The 18,806-nt window shown below is 60.3% G+C and overlaps 2 protein-coding genes across 10 annotated transcripts in view; both read left to right on the top strand.

The window, feature by feature from the left end:
• Nucleotides 1-18,604, top strand: part of COL18A1 (collagen type XVIII alpha 1 chain) — a 72,253-nt gene extending 53,649 nt beyond the window's left edge. For 6 of the 9 annotated variants that reach the window (XM_080399233.1, XM_080399232.1, XM_080399231.1 and 3 more), the window contains 40 exons: nucleotides 4,438-4,982; nucleotides 7,888-7,968; nucleotides 8,060-8,119; nucleotides 8,302-8,440; nucleotides 8,558-8,661; nucleotides 8,749-8,775; nucleotides 8,877-9,047; nucleotides 9,130-9,156; nucleotides 9,247-9,309; nucleotides 9,417-9,503; nucleotides 9,667-9,720; nucleotides 9,799-9,948; nucleotides 10,093-10,155; nucleotides 10,322-10,366; nucleotides 11,302-11,442; nucleotides 11,533-11,604; nucleotides 11,700-11,726; nucleotides 11,855-11,899; nucleotides 12,044-12,106; nucleotides 12,497-12,532; nucleotides 12,610-12,699; nucleotides 12,873-12,902; nucleotides 13,012-13,038; nucleotides 13,220-13,282; nucleotides 13,434-13,508; nucleotides 13,606-13,641; nucleotides 13,764-13,817; nucleotides 14,092-14,166; nucleotides 14,374-14,445; nucleotides 14,653-14,695; nucleotides 14,846-14,908; nucleotides 14,998-15,041; nucleotides 15,149-15,271; nucleotides 15,367-15,511; nucleotides 15,612-15,685; nucleotides 15,766-15,894; nucleotides 16,077-16,112; nucleotides 16,267-16,824; nucleotides 17,030-17,145; nucleotides 17,236-18,604. In XM_080399233.1, the coding sequence (XP_080255359.1) occupies nucleotides 4,438-4,982; nucleotides 7,888-7,968; nucleotides 8,060-8,119; nucleotides 8,302-8,440; nucleotides 8,558-8,661; nucleotides 8,749-8,775; nucleotides 8,877-9,047; nucleotides 9,130-9,156; nucleotides 9,247-9,309; nucleotides 9,417-9,503; nucleotides 9,667-9,720; nucleotides 9,799-9,948; nucleotides 10,093-10,155; nucleotides 10,322-10,366; nucleotides 11,302-11,442; nucleotides 11,533-11,604; nucleotides 11,700-11,726; nucleotides 11,855-11,899; nucleotides 12,044-12,106; nucleotides 12,497-12,532; nucleotides 12,610-12,699; nucleotides 12,873-12,902; nucleotides 13,012-13,038; nucleotides 13,220-13,282; nucleotides 13,434-13,508; nucleotides 13,606-13,641; nucleotides 13,764-13,817; nucleotides 14,092-14,166; nucleotides 14,374-14,445; nucleotides 14,653-14,695; nucleotides 14,846-14,908; nucleotides 14,998-15,041; nucleotides 15,149-15,271; nucleotides 15,367-15,511; nucleotides 15,612-15,685; nucleotides 15,766-15,894; nucleotides 16,077-16,112; nucleotides 16,267-16,824; nucleotides 17,030-17,145; nucleotides 17,236-17,449 (4,067 nt within the window). In that variant the 3' untranslated portion in view covers nucleotides 17,450-18,604. The remainder of the gene's footprint in view (nucleotides 1-4,437; nucleotides 4,983-7,887; nucleotides 7,969-8,059; nucleotides 8,120-8,301; nucleotides 8,441-8,557; nucleotides 8,662-8,748; nucleotides 8,776-8,876; nucleotides 9,048-9,129; nucleotides 9,157-9,246; nucleotides 9,310-9,416; nucleotides 9,504-9,666; nucleotides 9,721-9,798; nucleotides 9,949-10,092; nucleotides 10,156-10,321; nucleotides 10,367-11,301; nucleotides 11,443-11,532; nucleotides 11,605-11,699; nucleotides 11,727-11,854; nucleotides 11,900-12,043; nucleotides 12,107-12,496; nucleotides 12,533-12,609; nucleotides 12,700-12,872; nucleotides 12,903-13,011; nucleotides 13,039-13,219; nucleotides 13,283-13,433; nucleotides 13,509-13,605; nucleotides 13,642-13,763; nucleotides 13,818-14,091; nucleotides 14,167-14,373; nucleotides 14,446-14,652; nucleotides 14,696-14,845; nucleotides 14,909-14,997; nucleotides 15,042-15,148; nucleotides 15,272-15,366; nucleotides 15,512-15,611; nucleotides 15,686-15,765; nucleotides 15,895-16,076; nucleotides 16,113-16,266; nucleotides 16,825-17,029; nucleotides 17,146-17,235) is intronic. The other 3 variants (XM_080399235.1, XM_080399229.1, XM_080399228.1) reach the window with 2 other exon arrangements.
• Nucleotides 8-4,431, top strand: LOC308068510 (collagen alpha-1(XVIII) chain-like). The gene is given in 2 exon segments (XM_080399279.1): nucleotides 8-706; nucleotides 708-4,431. Coding segments are annotated over 2 exon segments (657 nt in total). The 5' UTR covers nucleotides 8-119; the 3' UTR covers nucleotides 778-4,431.
• Nucleotides 18,605-18,806: the final 202 nt, after the last annotated feature.

Raw genomic sequence — 18,806 nt, 5'->3', positions numbered from 1 at the left:
GTAGTGCCCCTTTTCCTTTCCCACCAGGTGACAGTGCCCGTGAGCAGGCAGTGCTGCCCCGGGACCCCACGGCACAACCACTCCAACAGCGCCATGGAGCATCGCCCACCCCACCGAACATGCAGCATGGCCCTGGCCGCTGGGGGCTGGCACTGGCCAGTGTGAACGGGAGCTGGAGCCCTCCTTTGCCTAACAGGAGGATGGCTAACGGTGTGGATCGTCCTCTTGCCAATAACTCCGGTCCTCTCGAGTTTGATTTACTAACCGCCGCTATGCGACTCTATGGTAGTAGTGGCACGGGGCTTGCATCCTCCTTACCCGGACTGATACCGCCAGCCGGCCGTTGCCTGCCCATCCCGACCCGCCTGCCCTTCTGCAGCGTGCTGGGCACCAACCGTTTCAGATTACCAAATTACCTCCGCCACAGCAGCGAGGCGGAAATTCAGGTGGCTTTGCATGAGTGGGAGGGGCTGCTTGAATCGCGGTGCCATCGCTACGTGGAGTGGTTTCTCTGCTTGCTCCTGCTCCCCGGGTGTAGCGCCTCGGTCCCTGTAACCCCCCCGCCGTGCCAGGGCTTCTGCGAGGCTGTCAGAGACCTGTGTTGGATGCACTTGGCTGGTGGGCGCCTGCCTCTGCCTTGTGATGCTCTCCCCGAGGAGGACGAAGGGTATTCTTGTGTCTTTATTAATGCTTCTGCAGGTAATGTTGCTGGGTGATGTCCGTGTGTCTGTGTGTGTGTCTCCCCTCCCCAAACTCCCCCAGCTTTTTAGGTGCTAAGGGATGCTTCTGCCTTGTCCTCATGGGATGGTGGTGAGTCCAAAAACGCTTTCCATCCAGCCTCGGCTTCTTCAAACAGGGATCGTCAGGTGCTTTTGGCTCCCTCAGCAAGGCTGAGCGTCGCCACCCCATGCTCGGGCTGTTTCATCCTCGATGAAACGCAGTGGCCAGGTTCAAAGCCAGCGTTCACGGTGGGCCAGGACAAGAGATGCTCCCCAAACACATCATGCTGGCGTTCAGGGCCAGTCTGCAGGTGCTGCAGTGCACAGCAAAGGGCTTTGTGGTGTCCACCCTGAGAGCAGGGTGCTTGCAAAGCTGGCAGCTCCCCTCAGGGACAGGGGAAGGACCAGGACCCCACAGCCACCCAACAGCAGCAGTATCTGGGGCCATGGCAATGAGGAGGCTTCAAGGTGACCCATGGCTGTGCCCACATGTTCCCCTCTCCCAGAGCGGCCCTTTGCTTTGAGGTTAATGATTTACCCAACAGCTAATGTTTGATCCCCCCCTGCCTGGCAGGCAGGAGAGGTTACTTCACCTCTAGCTTCGTCATTAGGTGGTTGTGACCCTTCTGTGTGTCAGCCAGGGACCGAGACGTGCCTCTTTGGCAGGGCGGCGAAAGGAAGGGAGCGAGGCGGGGACTGGCATTCAGAGAAATGCACGTCGGGGTGCAAGAGCAAGAAGACAGTTTGGGATGAAAGCAGGAGTGGGAGCTCGCTGCTCCCCCCGCCAAGCCCTCTGAATGAGGCTGTGTTCCTGCGCTGGCCCCCTGCACCCCCGGGTGATGACCTGGGGCTGCCGACCAGGAGCAGTGAGACGCCTGCCGCCGTCAAAGGGGCAATTTAGCGGGGGGGCGGCAGGCAGGGGTCACGCATGTGGTCCCCTCAGCGTCAGAGTGGCTCTGTTCGCCAGCTGACCCCAGGGGGGTGCAGCGGCATCATGGGGGAGGCATATGGTCCCGGATGGGCAGCACTGGGAATGGGTGGGGGACGTGGAGACTGTGGTGCACCCCATGCGGTGACTCAAGATGCTCCTGCGTGCTGGCGGTCCCCTGAATCCCAGCTGGGATGGGATGCACGGGGCCATGCTGGCAGCCCTGGCTCAGGCCAGCCAGGAAGGTCATGGCAGAGGGAGAAGGTGGCTTGGAGCAACCCTGGCGCCTTTCCAACAGCAACAGGAGCAAATGGCTGGGTCACTGTGTCCAGAGACACCCGTGCAGCCGTGCCATGCCAGCACCCATCCTGAAACCGCTGCAGCATCAGCCGTGTCTGGCTCCCCATGCTCCCCAGTGGGTGCTGCCAGTTTGCTGCAGGGAGGGGAGAGGCTGTGATACTTGGGCTCTGGGTGCCCTATGGAGAAAGCAGGCATGGCCTGAAAGATTTGGGGTTCAGAAGGTGTACTTGGCTTTTGCAGGGGAGCAGCTATTGAAAGGGGTCTCCCCTTACCCCCCTGCTCCCCAAGCCACACCAGACCTCACAGCCCTGGCCTCTGCTTTGTGTGTTGTGCCAGGGATGTGTGTCCCCATTTGCTTTGGGAAGCACCAGCACCCAGCTCTCACCCTGGGCTTGGGGGCGAGTGGCATGTTTGGAGAGGAGGGAGGATCCCAGAGCCAGCTGAAATGCCAAGGGGAGCGTGGTTGAAAATTGCATTGCTAACAAAAGCCTCTTTCAGCCTGTCCCCCCCGTCATCCCAAGCTCTGGGGGCAGACAATGGCTTGTCTGGCTGCAGAAATTGCAGCACTGGCTCTTATACCCCTGCAGACCCCCGGGAGGAAGCTCTGGTTTCCTCTTCCCTTAAAGCTGCTGTGAATTCGGCTTCCTCCAACCCGAGATAAGCTCCATCCCTGCATCCTGGTATTTGCAGTCGGCTTGACCACAGCTGCCTGCTGCAGAGTGACTGGCACGACTGGGGATGGCACAGCTGGGGCTGGGCAGTGGGAGCAAGCTTGTGGGGTGTCTGAGAATGGGGCGCCTCAAGGGTGGGTGCCAGTCTGGAGCTCACTGCGGGTCTGGGGAGCCCTGCTTGCTCACCCTATAATTTTTGGTGTAGGGCTGCCAGCATCTGGGTGCAAAAGGATGCTGGACTCCAGGATCCAGAGGACCCCACGGACAGCGAGGCAGGGGGACTGCGCTGAGCCCTTCTCCTCCGAGCAGGCTGGGGTTGCACCATGGGCAAGCCCAGTCCGGTGCAGGGCAGATGAGGGGGTCAGCAGCGCTGGTGCAAGACTGGGAGGGAGGTTTCCTTCCATCTGGATGCTCAGTTTTGGCGTGCCAAGCTTGGGAGGGCCTGGGGGAGCAGGGTGGGCACAGGGTAGTTTCAGACCAGCTGGCTCAGGAGAAGATCAGTGGGTCTGGGGTCTGGCGGAGAGAAACTTGCCCCTGCCTCTAATCAGTGGCATTTCTGATGTCCCAGCTGCCTGGGTCCCTGTCACGGGGCTGGTGCTGGCACTGGGGCTCAGCAGTGGGGAGAGGCTCAGGATGTTCTGCGTGTGCAGGTACCCCCAGGCTTTGGAAGAGGCATCCAGGTTTTCATCTCCTCCCACTATCCCAAGAGATGTGTTTTCCTTCCAGACTGGGAGAGGCTGGGCTGATTTTTTTTTTTTTTTTTTTTTTTTTTCTTACGCTCTTTTAGCTCTTTTTTAAGAGCTCTGGAGGACAATGCCTAGCTCCAGAGCAGGGTGGAGGTTCCTGACTGGTGCTCCTGGGCTCAGCACACCTCTGATACCCACTGTTGCTCACATGAAACCTCAGGGATGGAGCTGGGGACACTGAATTGTCTCAGCTCCTGCTCCTGACTCAGGATGGGGCCAAAATCGGCACTAAGGTTGCATGCCCAGTGTGGAGCCCTTAGCCATTTCAAAGCTGAGGTGGTTGGGTTTGCTCACTCCCGGAGAACACAGAGTTAAAAAGCACCCTGCGTGCTCCCATGGAGTTGGCACCGGCCCGAGCAGTTGACATAGGAGAGGAGGAATCCAGCGCCCGGTGTGTGGGCGATGAGGATGTGCCTGCTGCCAAAACAACGGGAGCTGGCGTACAGAGGGCCGGCTCGTCTCGGCCAGATGTTCAGCTGTGTCGGGTAGGAGAGACCGTCCCAAGCAGAACTTCCCCAAGCGCCTTGAGAAAAGGGAGTCGGGAAAGCAGGCGAGCTCCAAATTGAGATCATCTGGGAAGCTGACAGGGCGCGCCGGCTGGAGCCTTCTTCCCAGGGTGTTGCAAGGGGATGGCTCTGATTTATTCCCAACCGGGGTGACACTGTGAGCTTGTCCCTGGATGACATGAGGGGTCACCATGACCCAGAGTGGGTACAGATGCAAGACATTTCCTCATGACTCTGTGGCTGTTCAGCATGAGGTGCTCCAGCAGCATTCCCCACTGCCTGCATGGGCATGTTGCTACCACAGGCAAGATCCCTTTGGTTTTATTGCACCTCAGGGGTGTCCCAGCTGCAGTTGGAGCCAGCAGCGGGGAATGGGTGGTGTTTTGGGAGTCGCAGCCGAACAGTGCGGTGGGAGTGGCTCAAGGAGTTGCCTGAAGGAAAGTCCTGGGCCTTGGGGAGGGTGAGCAGGGGGGAGGCTGGACAGTGGCATCCCCTCAAGGCATCTTGCTGAGAGTCACCGTCCTTGCTGAGCTGGTTGTGACCATCCCCTTTCCCTTCCTCTTGCAGAGGACCTCAGCGCTGACGTCAGCCTCCTGGAGCTGATTGGAGACCCCCCACCAGAGGAGATCCTCAAAATTTATGGCCCCGACAACAACCCCGGCTATGTCTTTGGCCCCAATGCCAACACAGGCCAGGTGGCCCGGTACCACCTGCCGAGCCCTTTCTACCGGGACTTTTCCCTCCTGTTCCACATCCAGCCCACCACCCCCCGGGCCGGCGTGCTCTTTGCTGTCACGGACTCCTCGCAGAGCATCATCTATGTGGGTGTCAAGCTCTCGGAGCTGCAGGCGGGCAAGCAGCAAATCATCTTCTACTACACAGAGCCGGGCTCTCCAAGCTCATATGCAGCAGCCACCTTCACCGTGCCCACCTTACTCAACCAGTGGACGCGCTTTGCCATCAGTGTGGAGGAGGATGAAGTCATCCTCTACCTGGACTGTGAAGAGCATGAGCGGGTCCGCTTCGAGCGCTCCCCAGATGAGATGGAGCTGGAAGATGGCTCAGGGCTATTTGTTGCTCAGGCTGGAGGGGCCGACCCAGATAAATACCAGGTAAGGCCTCAGGGCACCCCAAAGAACGTCTCCAAGAAGCCTGGGTGAGGCTGGGGGGACGTGACACAAGTTTGTGCCTGTTGAACCAACCTTTTTATCCAGAAGACAAACCAGCAGCCATGCTCCGTGTGTGTCCCTGGGAAAGGAGACACTTGATCTGGGGGGGGGAAGGGTGGCTTCAGATGCCACCAGCTATTGTCTTGGGTCTCACCAAAGCAAAGCTCCCAAGGTAGGCTGGCAAGGAGGAGATGAGGCTGTGCTACAGCAGCCACCATTGCCCGTACCTTTTCCAGCAAACGGACAGAGCCTCTTTGAATCTCCCCACTGCTAAAAATACCCAACTCCTTTGGTGGAGGAACTGGTTTGGCTGGAGAAATGTCTCTCTTAGCTGGAAAAAATGCTTGGGCTGGAGTATATCTTTGTTGGCTGACATTGGGTGGTATCAGCAGGAAGACTTTGGAGAGCAAGGAGAGAAGGTGATAGCTCAGCCCATGATTTGAGCATGACTTATGTTCTAGATAAGGTTTATGGAAAGTGTGGGGAAAATGCCTGGCTGACATGGAAATCCCCCACGGTGCTTGAGGAGAGAAAAGTTCAGGATTGCACTGCCGGTTCTCCCTGCGTTGAGCATGGTTTGCCCAGCAACAGGGGCTCTGCTGAGTGGAGCGATGCTTTTCCTGGGGAGCTTTGCAAAGCACGTTTCAGAGCTTAAACGTCATCTTGACTAATAAGCAGCTGCCGCGGTCCCAGTTAAATGGCTTCAGGCAGGGAAAGCTCCCCCAGCAAGGGCTTAATGATTGATGGGCTAGAGACTGGTTTGCACTGGGATTTGCGTTGGTCCACTGAGATCTCAAGAGCAACTTTTTGCTCTTGAACATGCTGGGAGGGCCAGGTCGTGGCCGTGGAGGCCCAGCTGGAGAGGGTTTGACACCATTTGGAAGGCAAAGCAACAGCCCAGAGCAGAGCGAAGCAGTGCTGCCTTTCTAACAGGTGATGTTCCCAAGCTTGCCAAACACTCGACCCCACCGCCCACCCCCGGTTTTCCCATGGGGAATAGCCAGCCATCGAGGGAAGGAGGCTGACTGCCTTGGCCGGCTGAGAAGGGAGTGGGGAGCACAGGCTGGGACGTCTCCTTGGCATCTGACTGCCTCGTGGTATTGCCATCGCTGACCAGCCCTGACTTGCATTATCTGGAACTAACGGGGCATCAAGCTGATTAAAACCTGGCGCTCGGTCAAGCCACAAGATGAGCTGCTTGCAGGCAGCTGGTGGGCTCTCAGCTGGCATTGGTGCTTCTTCTCGAGTTGCCTTTGTGTCAACCACATGAAACCTGGAGGGGAAGAGCCTGCAGGTAACGCAGAAGCCCCTGGGGCAGCAGATATCAAGGGGGTTACTGTAAATGGGGTCTCACCTGGGGTCTGGCAGGAGGCTTTGTTTGCAAGTGGATGCATGATAAGACCTATGGTGCTGCTGGCCCCTTTATTGGGGCAAATGGGCTGCATCCCTCATGGGGATGCCTCGGTTCAGGGCTGGAATCAGATTATTGCTGGTGCCTCCACCAGACCCCAGGATGGGGAAGACCAGGCTGGAGCGTTGCATTTATCAAAGCTTGGGCTTGCTGCTGGTGCTCGGTGGGGAAGAGAGGGATGGATTAGAGTCAGCTGTCACAAGGGTGAGCAGCTGGAGGAGGTCACAACCCACCTGGGGGGCATTTGCTTGCGGGAGGGATTTATATATATATAATGAATATATAAAAATACAAAATACATATATTTGTAATATATGTATCTCATATATCTATAATATAATGTATTTATAATATATTCATATTATATTGTCACAGCCAGCCTGGCTGAACTGCAGCTGCCCCTGATTCTTGTTTTCTTAAACCCATCATGTTTCCTGAGCACAGCTCTCTTTCCCGGACGTGGTGTGCTGTGCTTTTGACAGAGCCCAAATATTTTTTTAGGTGTCTTGCCCAGAGAAGAGACACCAAGTGGGAGGTATCTGCCCTCTCTGAGCTCGCTTCCCAGCGTGGTCTCCATTACCTCCCCACCAGGATCAGAGGGATGGGCAGCATCCCATCCCAGCAGTTTCCCATCCTGGCAGCATCCCTGTGTCCCATCCCAGCAGCGAGGACCTGGGACAGGCTCTGAGATGCACTGGGTGATCCTGATCACCATGGGAGCTGCTGGTACCCACACACCCTCCCCAGATGAGGCAGGGATGCTGCCCTCCCAGGTAGTACAGGTAGCTTAGCTGTGGGGCTTTGTCTGGATGCAGCATCCTTAGGAAGGAATTTTTGGCCATTTCTTGTGTAAACAAGCAGCTTGGATGCACACAGTGCTTGCAAAACCCAACTAAATGGTAAGGAAGTGCAGATTAGCCTAAGAAATACAAAACTGGGGCTGCGGTGGACTGGGACCTGCCAGCTGTCCTTGCTTGGGACAGAGAGGTTGTCTGTGGCCGGGGAGCCCTCCGGAGAGGGGAAACAAGGAGTACAGCCAAAAAAGTTCCTTTAAAAGCATTGCTGTCTGGCTGCATAGATCCTGGCTGCTACCTCCGCTCAGCTCGCTGGGTGCCAGAGCTGGCACGTGGCTTCTTCCCATGGCTTGTCAAGCCATGCTGGTGGTGCTGGGCACCAGGGCTGCGACTTTGAAACCTCTCAGTGGTGGGTTATGGATGGATGCTCAGGTGGAGAGCGTGCTTTGCACCAGGCAAAAGAGCCTGATGTACACAGGGCCCTCGAGGACGTGGTGGCTGAGTGGCATGGCAGGTCACATCATGCCACAGGGTGGCTTGCGACACACACGCACGTCCATCTGTGGCATACGTCCATCTGTGGCACGCATCCATCCATGGCACCTGGCCATCCGTGGCAGCCCTCGGTGTGTTTTCCTTCCAGGGGGTGATTGCTGATTTGAAGCTGCAAGGAGACCCGCGGGCAGCCGAACGCCAGTGCGAGGAGGAGGAGGATGACACCGAGGTGAGCGCTGGCAGCCCGGCTGGGGCAGGCTCAGGGCTGCTGCCCCGTGCTCATGGCTCACCCCTCACCCCGTCTCCCCGGGCAAACGCAGGTCTCTGGTGATTTTGGCAGCGGGGCAGAAGGCGGACACCAGCCCTCAGGGAAAGTTGGGGTGAGTTGGTGCCCATGGGTGCTGCACTCGGTGGCAGGACCCCAAGATTTTAGGGATGAGGAAGGCTGAGTGCCCTCCATGGTCAAGGTCCCGGGACGCCCCATGGGGTCCTGGCGCCTGTCCCTTTTGGGAGGGCGCTGGCAAGTGAACAGAACCGCGGTGTCCCCTTGTTGTTGGCACAGGGTGTCCCAGGGCTGGTGGATGCCATCCCCGTCAACTCTCCCCCCGTGGCGGCGGGCAACAGGCCGAGGAGCAGCGGAGGCTCCCCACAGCAAGCTGAGAGGACAAGAGCGGAGGAGACACTGCGGGTCTCCACGGGAGGTGATGCCAGCAGGTTTCCCCTCCCCCACCATGCTGGCCAGCCCCAGGACACACCAGCAAGGACATGGTGGGGTGGCCGTCCCCAAGCACAACTGGGTCCCTTTTCCCTTCCCACAGGCACCGGCCCCAAAGGCGAAAAGGGGGAGAAGGGTGAGCGTGGCCTGAAAGGGGACTCAGGGACCAGCGGCATCGTGGGGACAGGCAGTGTCAAGGGTGAAAAGGTGGGTGAGAGAGTAGACCCCAGGGGCTCGAGGATGTCAGTGACATGTCTGTGTTTCACTCCACTCCTCTTTGTTTCTGTCCCCCAGGGGGAGAAAGGAGAACTGGGCGTTAAGGTGAGCATCGCTGGGGGAGCTGGGGCAAAGCCATGCCTGGCTGAACTGTCACCCCTGGGGATGTGCTACCCATCCCTGTTTCCATCTCCTTGTCTCCCCAGGGCAGCGCTGGATTTGGCTACCCTGGCTCCAAGGGCCAGAAAGGGGAACCGGGTGACCCTGGCCCCCCTGGGACCCTCTCACGGCACGCTGATGGCTCAGTGGTGGAGCAGGTCACCGGTCCCCCAGGGCCACCAGGGAAGGATGGAGCCCCCGGCAGGGACGGCGAGCCCGTGAGTCCCCCACCCCTTGGGTATCCCCTCTCCCCTGACCCTTGCCTGCCTGTGCACTGACCTCTCCCCTGTCCATCCCTAGGGCGATCCTGGTGAGGACGGCAAACCTGTAAGTGGGGTGGGGGGAACGGCAGGGTGATGGGTGCCAGCCACCCCTTTGCCTTGCCACCCACTGACCCGCCACCACTCTCCTTCGCAGGGCGATATGGGGCCCCAGGGGTTCCCTGGGACACCAGGGGAGCCTGGTCTGAAGGGGGAGAAGGTGAGTGCCGGTGCCAGTAGTGGGGGGGCAGCACACACTGCTGTCCCCCCTTCTTCTTGCCATTGGTTTGGCTGCAGTAACAAGCCACGCTCTCTCCTCTGTGCCAGGGTGACCCAGGTGTGGGACCAAGGGGACCCCCTGGACCACCTGGCCCCCCGGGACCACCAGGACCCTCCTCCAAGCATGACAAGCTGGTGGGTGCCCCCTGGGATGCAGGAATTTGGGGATGGGGGGGCGGTCCATCAAGCCATAGAGGAGTGGGATGCTGCCACCAGCCCCTGGGCAGCATCACCACAACATCAGGTACCCTGACCCTGGCCATCTATGCCTGACATCATCTTTGTGCTTCTCCCCCAGACCTTCATCGACATGGAGGGCTCTGGCTTCGGCAGTGACCTGGAGAGCCTGCGGGTGAGTGTGGGTGAGTGTTTGTCCTGCCGGCAGGGAGCAGGGGGACACACTCAGCCACCGTCCCCTTCTTCCTTCTAGGGTCCGCGAGGGCCGCCTGGTCCCCCAGGGCCACCTGGTGTGCCTGGTTTGCCTGGGGAGCCAGGGCGATTTGGAATGAACCGCACGGATCTGCCAGGACCACCAGGGCTGCCAGGCAGGGATGGGATCCCTGGACCCCCAGGGCCAGCGGTAGGTGTATGGGGTGGCCAAGAGGACCCATCCCAGAGCCACTCTGTAGTGGTGGGGCTGTAACTGCCCCTGTGGTGGTGGGGGGCTGAGTGCCCACCCACCCCGTAGCATTTCCCCTGGAGTCAGCTCTTGGGCATCTTGCAGGGTCCTCAAGGTCCTCCTGGAAGAGATGGGGCAGCTGGGCAGCCGGGGCCCAAAGGAGAGCAGGTGAGTGTCTCCTGTCCCTCGGGAGGATGTCATGGCTCCCCTGTCTGACACTCCTGGCACACCTCCAGGAGGTCCCAGGTCCCTCCATCCCCAGGCTGGGGAGCACCTACCTGCTCCTGCCTAGAGCTGGACAGCTTCTTCATACCCTCTTCCTCCTCCTCCCCAGGGTGACATAGGTGACCTCGGCCTCCCCGGTGTACCAGGACCCAAGGTACTGTGCATGGGGCAGGTTTCTTAGGAGGGTCCCACATGCGTTGCAGATGGGAGGCAGGGATGCTACATGGGGGGCCACCTTGCACCGGAGCTGGGAGGGGGTGTGCTAGTATTTGAGTTCCTCCCAGAGCAGAGCAATGCCACAGCTTAAGGGTGCATGGAGCTGCCGACCATCCCCAGGATGCTCACCGGGCTCCCACCACCCTCGTTTGGCTTTGCTCTGGGTGCTGCCGCCTCAGAAAGTGGGCAGGAAAGACGAGCAGGGTGTTTCGAGGCACAAAAGAGGATTTTCTTGGGGGAGTTTGGGTGCCCACATCCCGCTGGAAAACATCCCATCTACGCATCACTCACCTGCCTGCCCGCTCCAGCTTCTTCCTGCCCCGAATCCCCAAGAGTGGAGGTAGAGGCTTGGTGGGATGCTTCCCTCCCTTGGGGGCTAGGATGCCCCTTGGGATGACCCATCCACCGCAGCATGAGCTGGGGGCAAAAGCCTCAAGAATTAAGGTTTCTTGATGATGCCAGCACCGAGACAGGGCAGCAGCGGGCATAGGCACTGATCCTGCCACTCCAAGAGCCACAGCACCCCTAGCACACAGCGAGGTGCCTGCCAGCATCCCCCTCGGCACTGAGCTCTGCTGCAGCATCGGAGCCAGCAACATGTGCAAAAAAAATCATATTTATGATTTTAGATGAGCCTCTGGTGGCCACTGTGCACATTGCATGGGGAGCCGGGGCCATCCGAGGACAGCCAGGTTGAAGGATGCCTGAGACGGACAATGTCCCTTCCCGCAAAGCCCCTCTGCCCTGGGGACAGGGGAGCATCTGTGCCCTGTCCCAAGGGACAGTTTGGGGATGCAAGAGGGGATGCGCTGCCCCCAGCTTGCAGGCTCTGGTCAGGGATCGTTGTCACCTTGTCTCTTGTCCCCTTTGCAGGGCAGCAAAGGAGAAACGGGACCAGCAGGAGCCCCAGGAGAAATGGGCTTAGCTGGTCTTCCCGGGCCCATCGGACCCCGAGGGCAGCCAGGGCCTCCCGGTCCCCCAGGACCACCAGGGCCAGGCTACGAGGCTGGATTTGTAAGTGATCACCCTTGTGATGGGGGGGTGGGATGAACTGGAGCAGGGGAGAGCAGACATAGCTCAGCCCCTCCTCCTCCTTCCACCTAGGGCGACATGGAGGGCTCAGGGCTGCCATTCACCTCCGGCTCCCCTGGACCACCAGGACCTGAAGGACCACAGGTAGCTCCACTCTTTCCCCTTCCTTCTCCTCCATCCTCCATCAGGTGTCCCCTGCCACCACCCAATGCTCATGGCCCCCTTCTTGTTGCTTGCAGGGGGTACCGGGACTGCCGGGGGTGAAGGTGAGGAACCCTTCAAACACCTTCCTTACCCCTTGCCAGAGCCAGCTGCAGGAGCCTGGCTCTATTCAGGCAGGATGCCCACAGCAGCTTGCGGGGATGCTCCTGCTCTGACATGTCTTTCCTTGCAGGGTGAGGTCGGCAGCCCTGGGCAGCCCGGCTTGCCAGGACTGAAGGTAGGAGCACTGGGAGGTTGGGACAGGCTGTGTGTGAGCACCTGGGTTTGCAGGGCACTGGGCAGGACCCCTGTGCTCCCCGACCTGGGGCTGTCGGGAGGATGCTCTGTGCTGCATCTTGCCCTTTCCCATACCTCGTTGCAGGGAGATGCTGGTGTGCCTGGCGTGGATGGCCGCCCTGGCCTGGAGGGCTTCCCCGGACCACAGGTAAGACCATCAGCTCCTCCTTTCCGAAAGCCCCCTCGCTCCAGGCAGGGCACCCATGGTCATTTCAGGGCCACTTGCAGCAGCTGATATTTGCGCCCCCCACCACCAGTGCTCTTGGCTGTTCCCCTGCTCTGGGGCCAGGCTCACTGCGTGTCAGGAGTGTCCATGCTGCTTAGGACCCCATCGCCATCAGCTCACCACCCTGCTCGCCACCACCTCCACCCAAAAGCGTCCCAACGTGGCCCACTGCCTGGACCTTGCAGGCAGAGGGGGGTGGCCTGAAAGATTTTGCTGAGCTGTGGGCAGGAGGGTTCCCTACCTGTGAGCCAGGGTCCGGCTGTATGTGGTGCCAAGCTTGAAAAGTTCACCCCTACCTGCTCCTCCTTCCAGGGCCCCAAGGGTGACAGAGGCAGCCCCGGCGAGAAGGTAGGTGCCACCAGGCTGGGGACAAGGATGGGGACCGGCTAGGGGTGGCCCAGGGGCTGATGGCTTGTGTCTTCCAGGGTGAGCGAGGCCAAGATGGTGTGGGACTGCCTGGCCCCCCTGGTCCACCTGGTCCTCCTGGACAGGTCATCACTCTCTCAAGTGAAGATGTAAGTGATGACACCTGGCTTCACCACAGCTGGGGGAAGCTAAAATTGGCAGGGGGGAAGTGGTCTGCCCAGCACCCGTTGTGGGGGGGGACTGAGGGAGGTCTCTCCAGGAGCTCTGACCTCTTCAGAGCAAAGCTCAGGGTAAAAAAACTCCATTTTGTCTCTTTTTCCAGAAGTCTTTGGCAGTTTTGCCTGGTCCAGAGGTAGGTGCCCTCCTGCCACCCATACCCACCCCTCCAGCAGTGCCTGGAGGGCACCCAGGTTCTTGGAAAGGAGGGGTTTGCTCTTACAAGCATCTGCTTCTCTCTGCAGGGCAGACCAGGTCACGCTGGCTTCCCGGTGAGTTGTTGGCAGGGCTGGGGACCACAGGGGTGGCCCCGGTGAAAGCTCCGGGCATGGTTTGGTGAAACCTCTGCTTGTCGGTCCTGCCGCGCTTTGTCACAGCAGTGCTGGGGGGTGGGGTTTGGGGTCTGCTTTTAGTGGGTCAGGGCTGACGTGGGCTCTGTGCTCCTCTTTGCAGGGACCAGTGGGACCAAAAGGAGACCAAGGGTCATCTGGTCCCCAGGGCCCCCCAGGGTTGAAGGTAATTGCTCTGGGTCACCTCTGCCCGTGGGGTGGTTGCACTCCTGGTCCCCCATTCTGCGTGACCACTGGGTTCCAGTGGTGATGCCAGCCCTGCCACGGGAGGGAGCCTGGTCCCTTCATCTCCTCTCATGCCTCTGTCTCTCTTGCAGGGGGAGAAGGGGGAGCCTGGCGTCATCATCAGCCCCGATGGGACCGTGGTCACTGCGAAGGTGAAAGGAGAAAAGGTGGGTGTGCTGCAGGAATGGGGGGGGGGCACATCCCTATGCAATGGGTGCCACATGGTCCCAGTGGTGATGCCCTTTCCTTTTCCACTGTCTGAAGGGGGAGCCAGGGCTACGGGGACCGATGGGACCTTCGGTAAGTCACCATCACCATCCTCCTCATATCCCTTGGGGAGCAACGGGGCTGATCCAGGGCAGTGGGGCAAGGGGTTGCCCCCACTCTTGAGTACCCTCATCCTCATCTTCTCTCCCCTGCAGGGTCCCCAGGGACGAGCAGGGATGAAAGGAGAGATCGGCTTTCCGGGCAGACCCGTAAGACCTACTCCTGGTTTGTTTGTCCCCTCAGCCACCCTCCACCTGTCCTTCTCCACCTCGTCCACCACATCCCTCTACCCTGTTTGCACGTCTTGCACTTGCTGAACCCCAAACCTTGTCATATCCCCAAGGGACGGGGTGATGCCAGGGTGTCGGAGGCAATGCCTGGGTGTCAGAGGTGATGCAGGGGCATCAGAGGTGACACCAGGGACGTCACCCTAGGATTGGCAAGGGGATAGGGAGGAGGCTTACCTGTGCTACTCATCCACAGGGACGTCCTGGCATGAATGGGCTGAAGGGCGAGAAAGGTGACCCTGCGGATGTCAGTAGCATGCTGGGCTTGCGGGTGAGCACTGGTGCAGCCCCCTCCCCTGACCGCTGGCCCAGCAGAGCTGGGGAGACGCACTGAGGATCTCCCTGTGGACCCAAATCCCTTTGGCAAAGGGCACATGCCTCACTGGTTGCTCCTCTGGGGCAGGGCATGCCTCCAGTGTCCCCTCCACAGGGACTGTCCACTTTGCAGAACCCTGACACATCTTCTTTCCCCCTGCAGGGTCCCCCAGGACCCCCAGGACCTCCTGGCCCCCCTGGGCCACCTGGCAGCATAGTCTATGACAGCAGCAATGTGAGTAACAACATGGTCACCATGATGGGGGTGCTGAGGACTGGTGACTGTCCCCCCAGTGCCCCCTGCCTGGTTGGAAGGGATGGAGGATGCTCTGGTGGCATCCCAGCCAGGGCTGGTACATGAGGCTGTCATCAGCATCACATTGAGGGGTGTCCCCCCGAGAATGCTGCTGTCTCTGCAGCTGCTTCCTTTGCATCCCTGCAGGCCTTCAGCGACTCTGGCCATCCCATGCTGCCAGCCTTCCCTGGTAAGGGAGTCCCAGCCCCCTCTGAGCAGTCTGGGGACCCCGGCAAGGCAGGAGGGAGGGGAGGTGGGGGGGAGGAGGGCAGACCCCTTCTGTTAGAGCTGGGGCTAGGATGCTGCAATGTTGAAATGGCATCTCTGCTGCACCCCACAGGTTTCCACCAGCTTCCAGGACAAAAGGGAGAGAAAGGCGATCCAGGAGCCCCGGGACCCCCAGGTAGGTGACAGGTCCCTGCAGGTAGAGGTGGGCAGGGGGTGGCTCTTGCCCATCCCGGCTCTCCTCTTCCCTCCTCTCCCTCTCCGCAGGCCACTTCCCCTACGACCCAAGTCACTTCGGTGCCAACTTGCGGGTAAGCCCTTTGCCTGCTGGTGGTGGCTCGCAGGGCTGGCACTCAGCACAATTTGGGGTACCAGGGTGCGCCCCAGTCGCTCACCCGAAGGCTGTGTCATCCCGCAGGGTGACAAGGGAGATGCAGGTCCCAAGGGTGAGAAGGGAGAGCCGGGCAGCACCCCACTCTATGGTCCCAGCGTCTCTGGGCTGCCAGGGCCTCCAGGGCCCCAGGGCTACCCTGGGCTGCCGGTGAGTACCCCGTGGCACAGGGTGCGAAGAGGGGCAGGGGTGCGGGCAGCATCCCCGGGTGCTTTGCTCCAGGGATGCTCTTTTGCATTGCCTAGGGTCCCAAGGGGGACAGTATCGTTGGGCCACCAGGGCCTCCTGGACCTCAGGGCCCCCCTGGTATCGGATACGAGGGGCGGCAGGGCCCTCCTGGCCCGCCTGGGCCACCTGGGCCACCCTCCTTCCCAGGTCCCCACAGACAAGGTGAGTACCTGCCCTGCCACCCTCACATCCCTCCCTGCACCCCCTGCATCCCTCCCTGTGCTGCAGCCCTCTCTATTCCACCCTTCTTCCCTACTCCCAGCTATCAGCATCCCTGGACCCCCTGGACCACCAGGACCCCCCGGACCGCCAGGCACTAGCACGGTGTCCTTGGGGGTGAGTCGGGGCTCTGGGCAGAGGGTTGCCCATGGGCTGGCTGGCCGAGCCCTGAGCCGCCCGCTGGGTTGTGCCTGCAGCTGCGTGCCCTGCCAACCTACCAGGCGATGCTGAGCAGCGCAAACGAGCTGCCTGAGGGCAGCCTTGTCTTCCTGACCGACCGGCAAGAGCTCTACGTCCGCCTGCGCGGGGGCTTCCGACGGGTGCTGGTGAGTGGTGGGGGCTGGAGAGGCACCCCGTCTTGGGTTGCACTGTCTGGCTCTGTGGGAGTGCAGATGACATCGCCCTGGGGTTTCGGTGGTGTCCTTTGGCGATGCTTGGGGGTCCCCCACCCATGCGCAAGGAAGAGGAGAGGGGGGCAGCAGGGATCTGATGTGCTGTGCTCTTGCAGCTGGAGGAACACAACCTGATCCCCAGTTCAGCTCTGGTGAGTCCCCTGTCCCCCATGCTCATCTTTCCTCATCCCATCCCCATCTCCATCCATCCCCAGCCACCTCAATCCCCATCCCCATCTCCATCCTCATCCCCATCCCCACCCTGGGCAGCGCCAACCCTCAGCCTGTCTCCCCTTCCATCCCCAGGACAACGAGGTGTATGACAAGCCACCCAGTGTTCACTATGCTGGTGCCCAGTCCCCGCTCCAGCCCCATGGACCCCTGCATCCCCTCCGCAACCATGGCCTACCACCCACTGCCCGACCCTGGCGTGGGGATGAGGTGGTGGCCAACCAGCACCGCCTGCCAGAGCAGCCTCTGCTCCATCACCAGCACGAGCTTCTCAACAGCTACTACATCCACCGCCGGCCGGATCCAGCCCCCGTGGCTGCCCACGTGCACCAGGACTTCCAGCCCGCTGTGAGTGCCAAGTGCCAACTGACAGGAGGTGGTGACAGTGGCCAAAGCCATGTATGTCCCTCAAGCCCTGTTGTCCCTTCTTTGCAGCTTCACCTGGTGGCCCTGAACGCCCCGCTGAGCGGCGGCATGCGTGGCATCCGAGGTGCTGATTTCCAGTGCTTCCAGCAAGCCCGGCAGGTCGGGCTGGCCGGCACCTTCCGCGCCTTCCTCTCCTCCCGCCTGCAGGACCTCTACAGCATCGTGCGCAGGGCCGACCGTGCCGCCGTGCCCATCGTCAACCTCCGGGTATTTGTGTGTCCCCATCCCCTTCCCAGCACCCTGTGAGCTCCAAGGGATGCAGGGCATCCCAAAGCTTCCATCTCTCTGCATGGCAGTGACCATGAAGCATCGCCTGCCTGGAGGCTGCTGGGGCGATGCTCTCGGGGTGCAGGCAGGGTTGACACTCCCCCCTCCCCCCCCCCCCCCCTCCTTTCTCCACCCCCTCCACCAGGACGAAGTGCTCTTCAGTAACTGGGAAGCCCTTTTCACGGGTAGTGGGGCCCCACTGCGAGCCGGCGCCCGCATCCTCTCCTTCGATGGCCGGGATGTGCTGCGGGATGCGGGATGGTGAGTGCAGGATTGAATGATGGGGAAAGAGGGGAGATGGGGTCTAGAACGTGGGGGCCAACAGCTGCCCCCCACCTTTCTCCTTTCCAGGCCACAGAAGAGTGTGTGGCACGGCTCAGATGCCAAGGGCCGGCGCTTGCCTGAGAGCTACTGCGAGACGTGGCGGACAGAGGAGCGTACCGCCACCGGCCAGGCTTCCTCGCTGGGCTCTGGCAAGCTGCTGGAGCAAGTGGCCAGCAGCTGCCAGCACACCTTTGTCGTCCTCTGCATTGAGAACAGCTTCATGACTGCTGCCAAAAAGTGACACCTTCCCATCCCCTGGGTACCCCGCATCTCCCTGGGGAGGGTCGGGCCAGCCTGCACCCCAGCACTTCTGTGGTCCTCAGCCCCCTCCATGCACCCACCCTCGCCCCACAGGGTTTTCTTCTCCCGCAGACCTGAAGCCAAAGAGTACTGCCATTGCCCCTGCCCTGGGTTGGCAGGGGCTAGTGTCCCACCTGCAGCAGGGCAGCTGTGGGCTGGCTGCCTTCCTCCCCCTCCTCTCGCTCCACTTCTAACGCCTAATATTTAACCACTTCAGCTCAGATGCTCTTTTTGGGGTGGCTGGGCAGGAGGATGCTCAGCAGGGAGATTTTGGTGCTGCCATGCGGTGTGCCCTCCTGGAAAGCCTGGGGGTGTTCCTCTGACCACTCCACAGCCCTGCAATGTCCTCGCCAGGAGCTTGGGGTCAGACCCAAATCCCTGCTGCTGGGGCCAGGGGGTCTTCTCCAGCCAAAACTCCGGCATCCCACCCAAGCAAGGGACCATCCCGTGGCAGTGCTGGGCTCCCCCAGATGGTCTCCGTCCTCCCCAGGTAAGGACCATTCCACCCAGTCCCCCATCATCATCCTCACGTTCACCTCACAGCCAGCAAGCTCACGAGCCCACGGGAGGGGGTCTGGTCGCCCCCATCCCCTCTGCACACCCTCGGGACTCCCAGCCGTGCCCCCACACCCCGGGTACAGACACACGCAGGCCAGCACCGGGAGCGGGGCGATGGGGTGGCTCCGATGTGGGGCCAAGCACGCCCTTGGCACGTGTTTACGTGCATGTGCGTGTTGAGCACATGTGGTACCGAGGGCACTGCCATCACCCCCCCTCCCCATGCCACCTTTGCTGCGCCCCAAGGGCCAAGGCACAGCAAAGCTGGTTTGAACCGGTGTGGGCAAAACCAAGGTGCTAAAAAACAAGAAAGAAAGAAAGAAAGAAAAGACAAATCTGTAACTAGCTTTTTGTTATTGTATGGAAATTATTACCATAAAAGCTGTGCGAGTCACACAGTCTCCATTTCTTACAGTCTACTGTATTTTGTGTAATTAATGCAATTTAAAGCCTGTGGATCTTTATTTTTTTTTTTGACAGTTGTGTTCTATAAACCATTTTCTAAAGGCACTGAATAAAGAAATGTTATCCTCTTGTAGCCTGACTCTGCACGATGATGGGGAGCTGGTAGCCGGGAGACCCCCTGGACCCCAGCATCGTACCTGGTGGTGGCAGCCGTGGGCATCCTGCCCCTGCTCTGGTTGTGAGGGGGGGGGGGCACAGCCCTGCCCCCACGGATCAGAAAACTGATCCCAAGGGGTTATGTCCTCAACGGACCGGCGCAGAGGACAGACGGTGGG

This window comes from Falco punctatus (assembly GCF_963210335.1).
Source record: "Falco punctatus genome assembly, chromosome: 8".
In the NCBI taxonomy this organism is placed as follows: Eukaryota; Metazoa; Chordata; class Aves; order Falconiformes; family Falconidae; genus Falco; species Falco punctatus.
The sequence above is the reverse complement of the archived record's forward strand: the minus strand, read 5'-3'. Positions and strand labels throughout refer to the sequence as shown.